This window comes from Elaeis guineensis, chromosome 7, assembly GCF_000442705.2.
Source record: "Elaeis guineensis isolate ETL-2024a chromosome 7, EG11, whole genome shotgun sequence".
In the NCBI taxonomy this organism is placed as follows: Eukaryota; Viridiplantae; Streptophyta; class Magnoliopsida; order Arecales; family Arecaceae; genus Elaeis; species Elaeis guineensis.
The window spans coordinates 103,350,276-103,359,251 of NC_025999.2; the positions used below are offsets into that span (position 1 = coordinate 103,350,276).

The following is an 8,976-nucleotide window of genomic DNA, read 5'->3' on the forward strand; positions in this document are numbered from 1 at the left end:
GTTGGAAGAGCATACTAACATTTATAATTATATTATTTTTGGTAGAAAATAAATATATTGTCTTTGATAATAAAAAAATATTATATATCGTAATGTATTTTTCGACTAATAATGAGCTTGCTTTGGATCAGAAGACTCCAAAATCTATACAAATTCACCGTATAGATACCTTTCTAGGCAGAAGCAAGATGTTTGAAAGCCTATGAATCACATTGCATGATTAAGATGAACACATTCAATTTTCAATTAAGATGAAGTATTTCATTATAGCTTAGGAATCATCTTCTCCACAGTAACCATATAATAAGGAGCAGCAATAAAATTTTTACCAGAAAAAAGGATCAACAATAAAACAAAGATTGATTTATTATGAAAGTTGAAATCTAGAAGCAGGAGTCAAGTAAGCAAAAAAAAAAAATCTTGTGTATATGGATAAATCCAACTGTTGAAAATGTCCTCGTCAATCTAGCTATTTATTTTTTATATAGGTTAAACATATGAGTTGTGCCATGATACCTTAGAAAAGTCACTAACTAATGTTGCTCGAAATCTTGCACTATTTATATAGATTTATTATCTAGCACATTTCATGATAACAATGCAAAGGAGCAACGTGAATATGACACACCAACATAGCCATATAAGTTATACTTTTGAATTATTGGAGTATTTCTATTGATAAATCGGTTTTATTGTTGTCACTAAAAAATTAAACCACAACAAAGCAAATAATTTATACAATATATTAAAGGAAAAGCTAGAGCTCCTCCAGCACGTCATGTGTTGAGCTCTGGACTCTCCATGATGGCTAGCGGTGTGCAGTATTTTTTTTTCTTCGAACCTTTCCGAATCTCACGGACGCTTTGAACTTTCTCAAGCCTTATAGATACCCACCTCCTCTCCACTCTTCTCGCTACTATCTCTCATCGGTCTCCACCGTCGTCTTACTCTACATCGTCACTAGCATCGGCCCTCCCTTTCGATCTCTCTCAAGTGCCTTTCTTTCCACAGATCTCTGAAAAGGAGAAAGAAATAAAAAGAAAAAGAAGAAAAAATGAAAAAATTTAAACGATCTATGCAGGAAAAGATCTTCCTTTTTAATTTTTTCATCTTTCTTTTATTTTTGTTGATTTTTTTTATATTTTTTTAATTTTTTTTTTATTTTTTGGTCCTTAAGAGTCTCAATCGAGTAGGAGGCTTCAGACTCTTTACTCCACTCTTCTCGATGCCACCTCCCACATGTCTCCACCATTACCTTCTTCCTCATTGTCATTGACCTCAGCCCTCTTTTTCGATCTCCTTCAGATGCTTTTATTCCATAGATCTTCAAAAAAAATAAAAAAAAAATTGAATAGTCTACGCAGGAAATTTTTTTTTAATTTTTTTAATTTTTTTTAAATTTTTTTTATTTTTTTATTCTCAAAAATTTCAATTAGATCAGAAGCTCCAAATCCTTCAACTCACTTTCTTCGATGCTATCTCCCATCAGTCTTCACCGTTGCTTTCCTCCTCCTTATCACCGGTATCGATCTTTCCTTCCAATCTCTCTTTAAGTGATCAAAATAATTAAATATTAAATATTTATTATTAATATATTTTATAAATTATTTTTTATCATTATTTAAGTAGGATCTGCAGCATAGCGCGGGATACTTGCCAGTGGCTTAAAATACTTCAAAGACTAAAATTTATTTTTATTAAAATATTATTTTTTAGTTTTTTTAAATTAATCAAATAAATTTTTTTTATTGAACATATTTTTCTCCTATTCTCGTCAACCAAGGAGCGTCCATCCAAGTTCGCTAGCCTGACCGGCTCAAAGTTAGACCACAGGTGCCACATCGAGAGAACCAATAAGGGCTCAGGTTCCGCCAATCTGCCGGTCACTTATTGCCACGTGGGAAATTGACGTTTGTCCGAGTCCCGTTTTCGGCGTAAATGTACCCTCCGACGCCCTCATTCTTCCTCGTGTGTTCCTCTCGCTCGATCCCGCGCTCCTCCCTCTACCCTGCCCCATCCTCAGATCCGCCGGAAATCGCTCTGCAGAGAAATCCCGCGGCCAGATTCCGGGACTATGGAAGCCCACGGCGGCGGCGTTGGGCGTGTCTTGCTGCTGGCCTTCTGCATCGCCGGCATCTGGTCCGCTTACATAACCCAAGGCGTCCTCCAGGAAACCGTGTATGTTTTCTTTCGGATTTTTTTTGGCTTAATTTTATTCCTACTTGCTCTTAATTTCAAAAAAAAAAAAAAAAAAAGAAAAGAAAATCACAGACACGAGGAACTTGGAATTGAGAGTTCAGGTAGAGTTTCTAATGGGATGTAGTCCTTGCGATCAGATCCACCAAGCGATTCGGACCTGATGGGAAGCGGTTCGAGCACCTCTCCTTCCTAAATCTCGCCCAAAATGTTGTTTGTTTGATCTGGTCATTCTTAAGTAAGGGATTTGAAAGCTGAATGATTATATAGATTGGCGATGTGTCGAAGGATTTATTCGTTGACACTCTTCTGTTCTTGTCCAATGGATCAGTGATAAAGGTATGGTCGAGAAGCTCGGCAAGGGGCGCTCCATGGTGGAGCTATTGGAGCGCGAGCATCACCAACACCATTGGTCCTGCAATGGGGATTGAAGCATTAAAATACATTAGCTATCCAGGCCAGGTATGTTTAGATCCTCCCTTCCCATCCCCCCGTCTCCTTGATTTCAAATTTCAGTATTATTTTTTAAACTGCCACGATGCCAGCATGCTTGCAACTTTTCAATGGGGTTTTGCGTTGTATGTGCGATACTGAGAAACTGACAACGAACAAATTGATTGATTCTTAGCTTCCCCAGTTGGTCATATTCTGTATGATACCGATTAACACTCCAGTTTTATATTAAAGGAAGAAAATCATATGCTTTTGTTTCTATACTTAGTCTCAGCCATAGTTGGTGAACTGAATTGCAATCAATGGTTGTTATTTAGATATTTGCACATGGGTTCTGGAACTGTTATCAGCTACCATTAATGGTCACAGAAGTTAATGACATACAATGCTTTCTATTTGTTACTTATCATAGCTTTGTTTTCAAAGACGAATCTTTAGATCTCTTGGTTAATACCGTGCGAGAGTTTCACCTTTGGCATAAGTTATAATTCCTGCTTTTTGGCAATAAGCAATTCTTGTGTCTTTTCAATCTACTTTGCATAGCATCATGACCTTTTTATTTATCAGATTTCGGGAGCTCATAGAGCTAACGTGATAGCTGAGCATTTGGCTATCCTGCACTTTTATGACTAAGCAACTATGCATGTTCTGGTTTCTTCTCATGTGTTGCAGCAGTTTGTTGTGATAGTTAAGTCATTGTTTTAGAGATATCTACTACCTATCAAAATGTTGCTATTATTTTTCTTCAGAGAGAGCTGAAGTTTTGCCATATAATCTTCTTATTTGGCATATTTATTTGGTATCTTAATCCTTGTATTTTTGGGTGTCTCTGCCACCAGTAAGGTTGAGAGACATAATCCTATAATTGAAAACTTTCTCCTGTAAGGTAGTACAATGTCGGCATGGGACAAACAAGCAGAAAATAAGTCAGTTAGGGTTTCTTTTGAGAAATGTGCATCATATAGCTGTGAGTTTGTTTGTTTCAATTTGTTGGGAATATCATATATAATTTGACTATGCAAACAAACCATTTTGTTTGGAAATTTGCTTGCAAATATTGCTGGCTAATGCCTATGAGCAAAATGAAAATGACGGTGGTCCTAATGTTGTTTACTTTATGTGTAAACAGGTTCTAGCAAAATCCTCAAAGATGATTCCTGGTGAGTTAACTCTCCAATTTTTCCCTAAGTATGTGCAATCACACATCCCCACAGTAAGGAAAAGAAGCATGCTTGAACCAGATGTAACATTTTGAATTTGACATGCAGTTCTCCAATATTTGTATGTGCTAAGGGATAATCCTACATACCATGCATGGTTACAGTAAATTCTCTCCAATGACAAATAGCCCTGGAAATAGTGATATTTACGGGGAAATGTGAGTAAATTGGTGATCATTGAATTACATGAAAATGCTATGTGCATAATGAGTAGGGATTGTTGTCCAAACTATGTATGCACATGTGCACTTAATTACTCATTGAGACATTACCCAACTCCAATCTACATTGTTGTATAAACATGCCACTTAACCTATATAGAAGTTTTAATTTCACATGATGAATTGTTGTATAAACATGCCACTTAACCTATGTAGAAGTTTTAATTTCACATGATGATTTCAGAGAATTTTAGATGCAAGGCTTTTTAAGGAAAGAAAGTAAGGCAATAGTGAAGATGGATGGTTCACCATGTCATACTAGTGTTTTCCCTTCTATTTGATTTCTTAGGTGTCATATTTAATTAAAAAATAGAAGAGATGAATCGATTGCTTTTGTACAAGGGATGGGAACATTTTGCTTTATCCAGAAACCTCTTTTGGGAGATACTGCTTTGATTTTGAGTACATCGTGCTTGTAAGTAATTATAATATCACTTGAACAGCCACACACACGCACAAACACATGTATAACTATTTATATTTTCTAAATTATTTAAGGTATGAAATTGGGAGGAAATGCTTCTTCCCATTCTAGATCTCTTAAAAGAAAAGGCGAGATAATTCTCTCCCCCTCCCCTGTTATACACACAAACACACCCACTCATTTATATTTCAGCAAGTTTGTTATGCAAGAATGTCATGAGTAAGGGTGAAATCAATCTACAAATTCAACCAAAATCATCTAAGTAAAGATGTGAAGTAATAGGAAACTGTTGACAATTGCCTTGTTTGGTCAAGTACATATTATAGGTTTCATCTATCTATTGTGTACAAGTAGGTCATTAACATGTCAGCATCACCATGCTAGTATACATTATAATTCTTGACATAATGAGATGAGCAAATTCGACTTTGAGCAGACAATCCTATATTAGACTTTAGATCATTTTATTGGCTAACTTCCTATTTATTGTTCAACAATCATATATAATCATTTGACGACTTCATTGTCCCGGTTCTTCACCCTTATATCTGTTGTCTTTATTAAATCTCCACCAAAAACCTAGTGAAGGCCTCTTTTATTATTTCTTTGCCCCCCTCTGACCCTCTTTCTTTGCATGCCCCCCCCCCACCAAGACACTAGACCTGATTTATGAGTTTTACAAACTTTATAAGCTTAGCTTTTCAACCTTTCATATGAAACACATAAGGATAGTACAAATCAACACCTAGGAAGTTGATGCCCAGCCAGCCGGCTTATGGTGAAAATCACCTGCTGATCATTAAAAGCATACTTTCCAATACTAGGAAATGAATGTTTGGCTGACTATAAAATTGGTACAGAATTCTTAATTAAAATTATTTCAACCCTAACCACACATGAATAACAGCCAACCATCAAATGTTTTCCAAGGAATTCCATCTCATGACCCACTTGGCAGTTACCATGATAATGGTAAAAGAGTAATGCTGGAAGCATCCTGCAATTTGCTTGAATATTTATGTAGAACAAAACAATTTAGGTGAATTAGAAGATTGAGGTTCAACCTACACTTTGGCCTATCCTCCATAACCTCAGTCGCCTTCGAACAAGCCCTAAACAGAGGCCCCCCCCCCTCTCTCTCTCACACACACGCACGCACGCACACACACACACACACACACACAAACACACAAATCTAAGTGAATTTTTTGTCTAATTAATGTCTTGCATCTAAATCTTCTTCAGAATATCTGCTTTTGATGCTTTATTGTTTTGTTAGTAATTTCGTCAATAATTTCTACTCTTTGTTGTAAATAGCTTCCTTAGTTGCTGTTTGCTCTGGTTTTCTTTTATCCCCTACTCTCCAAAGGACTTGGATAACTCAAGGACAAGAATACATGACTTCCTGTTCTATCTTTATAGAAGAAATAGCCAAATGTATTAGGGAATCATCAAGTCAGTGAAAGCCCTAAGTCCAGAGGAATTACTCCAAACAAAATGAATCTTAGTAGATCCAACTGCTTCAGCAGCCTACTCACCTGTAATGTTAGTTTCTTTATGCATATGAGTGAGTGTTTGTTCAATGACCTCTGTTTATCTTGTAAATCGTATTACATGATGGCGCTAACAGGCTCATCCAGGCAACTAATATATGCACATGAAGTGAGACAACTATTCAGCAGTTTGGAGATCTTCCTGGCATGATTAGCATACAAATAAGTTACTGGTGCAGTAGGCTGGGCTCTAGTCTTACTTATTTGCATCTTATCAAGATTAATGATATGATTACAGCTGTACTACTCGAAAAAAAAGGGGGATTGACCCCATTAGTCTGGAGTTGCACCCGTCCATTATCCAGAAGCTTCCAGTTCATTTTTTCAACATCAGGGGTCTGCTTTTTTTTTTTTTTTTAAAGATTCTTTCACAAACCTCCCAAATTCCTTAATGCTTTTTCAGCTGTGCAAAAGACGTTAAACTATCAGTTCTAGATTCTGTTTTTGCCACCAAAAGCCACTATAATACACTTGAATTCTGGCTAGTTTAGAAGCTTGATATACTTCTAGAAAGCTCAATTTTTTTCCTCAAACCTCAATAAGCAAACATTTTTTCCAATTTTTAAATACTTTCATTTAAACATAGTTTGGTTTAGTTTAGCATAATACTGGATTCGGTGGCAAACTTCAACTATCTGATCCATGTTGCACCATCAGCCACCAAGCTGCTGTTGTATTTGTAGTACATGATAAGCAGGTTGGAATAACTTAGTTCTGATCTGATGGTAGTGATAACATCATTTAGAGAAATATATTATCTACTCTGGTGTTAGATCTTTAAAGAAATTAATGATTGAATAAGAAAAAAGAAATCATGGATCAAGAAGAAAAGGTATAAAATAACTAAGATTACTGAAAGCCTTTAGTGGAATATTATGCCTTTCTAATTTCTATTATCACATGCAATACAGAAACTGGCTGTAGATCCATTTTCTGTTTGTGATTTTTATATTTCAGTTTTCAAGCAGTTTGGACTGACTCATAATCGATCATGTTATTCAAAACACCTTCCATTCTAGGAGTCAAAGCATATAATGGATTGAATGTTTTAGAGTACTTAAATTGAACTTATAAACGTTTGTTGCTGTTACTGGTTGTTCATCTCATTAGAGTTGCACAGAACTGGAAGAATTGCCATGCATATATGAATGGTTAAATTCATTGAATTAAGCAGCACACCAGAATGATGATTATCCTGGCTAACCAACATTCTTGGCCTACAGTCATGGTGATGGGGACTCTTGTTTATGGTATCAAATACACAATTCCAGAGTACATATGCACCTTCCTTGTTGCTGGAGGGGTATCAGCATTTGCACTTTCCAAGGTAGAAATTACCCTCTTTATACTACTTTATAGTATGATGAAAATATAAACAAAAAGCATATATTGCATTGCCATTACACAGATATATCTGCATCATGCCTTTGCATTTTACCAATTTCCGCATGGAATGGAAATGACATGTACCTGGTGGTACCTCCTGCCTCCTTGATGAAGTGTCACTCCCAGATGTGGAAGGCCAACAAACATGTGACTATTAATTGCAGTGATGTGGGCACTTTTACATGTTGCTTGTTACTGCTTTCCTCGATTGTTAACTGATATTGGGAAATCCTTATAAGTGCTGCTTTGCTTGACTACACTCACCCACACTGTAATGCCAAAAACCTCTGTTATAGGTTACAACAATATGATGCTTAATCTTTCAGCTTATGGACCTCAAAATGTGGTTTATAGAATTTCACGCACTAATGCAAGCATGTCTCTGGCCGATACATTACTGTGATCCATTGCAGACCAGCTCAAAGACTATGAATAAGCTTGCTCGTCCAAATGCTCCTCTTGGTTATGGGCTCTGCTTTTTAAACTTGGCATTTGATGGCTTCACAAATGCTACCCAGGATTCTATAAATGCAAGGTAATTCCAGTTCTCCAGAACTCAAATCTAACACCCACCTCCCTTTCTCAAAATCATCCTCCCATGTAGCATAGTTTACACTGACTAGCATGGGAAACCACACTATAAACAAATTCAGATCCTTAAGATCTCCTACTTTCTGACAGGTACCCAAAGACCACTGCCTGGGATATAATGCTGGGAATGAATCTATGGGGCACCATTTATATTGTTGTTTATATGTTTGGCTGGCCACATGCCAGTGGTTTTACGGCTGTGCAGTTTTGCAGAGAACACCCAGAGGCAGCATGGGACATCCTCGTCTACTGCCTGTGTGGGGCTGTTGGGCAGAATTTCATGTTCTTGACTATAAGTTGCTTCGGCTCACTTGTCAACACAACCATCACGACCACCCGCAAGTTTGTGAGCATTGTGGTGTCCTCCTTGCTAAGTGGCAATCCTTTGTCCTTGAAGCAATGGGCAAGTGTCTTGATGGTCTTCTCAGGGCTCTCCTTTCAGATCTTTCTCAAATGGAGGAAGCTACAGAGGATACAAAAGAAGAAAAAAGGTGCATGAGATAGTCTCGTGCTTAGCCCCTGATATTGCCTTTTCCCGCTATTATTGTGGGTTAAGCCTAAAATGGCTTTGATGGCTCCTTGATTTTAGGTAGATTTACGTTGATAAGTAACCGAAATTTAGTTGTTACATGTTACAGATGTATTTTTACTATTAATTCAATTACAAGTGAAACGTTCATCATCTCCTATTGAGGTCCAATACATGTCAATCCTTAACCAATGCATGTTTTATATCAGTTTTGACATTGGTATGGATGTGGCTATGAACTTTATTATTTAACTGAGGCGTTTGTACTTTTTGTGGTTGAAACAATCCATCTGCATTTTGATACATGTTTTTTTATCTACTTTGTAAAATGCTCACAGAATCAAATAATCCCAAGAATCCAATCAAGTTGTATGCCAACATTTATAAAGCATTGCGATCAGAT

General features: G+C 36.7%; 1 protein-coding gene across 2 annotated transcripts; it reads left to right on the top strand.

Annotated features, from left to right (window-relative positions):
• Nucleotides 1-1,939: 1,939 nt before the first annotated feature.
• On the top strand, nucleotides 1,940-8,728 carry LOC105047893 (UDP-galactose/UDP-glucose transporter 3). 2 transcript variants are annotated; one of them, XM_010927017.4, is made up of 7 exons: nucleotides 1,940-2,178; nucleotides 2,337-2,434; nucleotides 2,528-2,658; nucleotides 3,779-3,809; nucleotides 7,291-7,394; nucleotides 7,867-7,988; nucleotides 8,135-8,728. In XM_010927017.4, the coding sequence occupies exons 1-7, from the start codon at nucleotides 2,075-2,077 to the stop codon at nucleotides 8,541-8,543; spliced, it is 999 nt and encodes a 332-aa protein (XP_010925319.1). In that variant the 5' UTR covers nucleotides 1,940-2,074; the 3' UTR covers nucleotides 8,544-8,728. The 2 variants fall into 2 exon arrangements, with proteins under 2 accessions (XP_010925319.1, XP_073116696.1); XM_073260595.1 differs by having other exon boundaries at nucleotides 8,258-8,728.
• The last annotated feature ends 248 nt before the right edge of the window (nucleotides 8,729-8,976 follow it).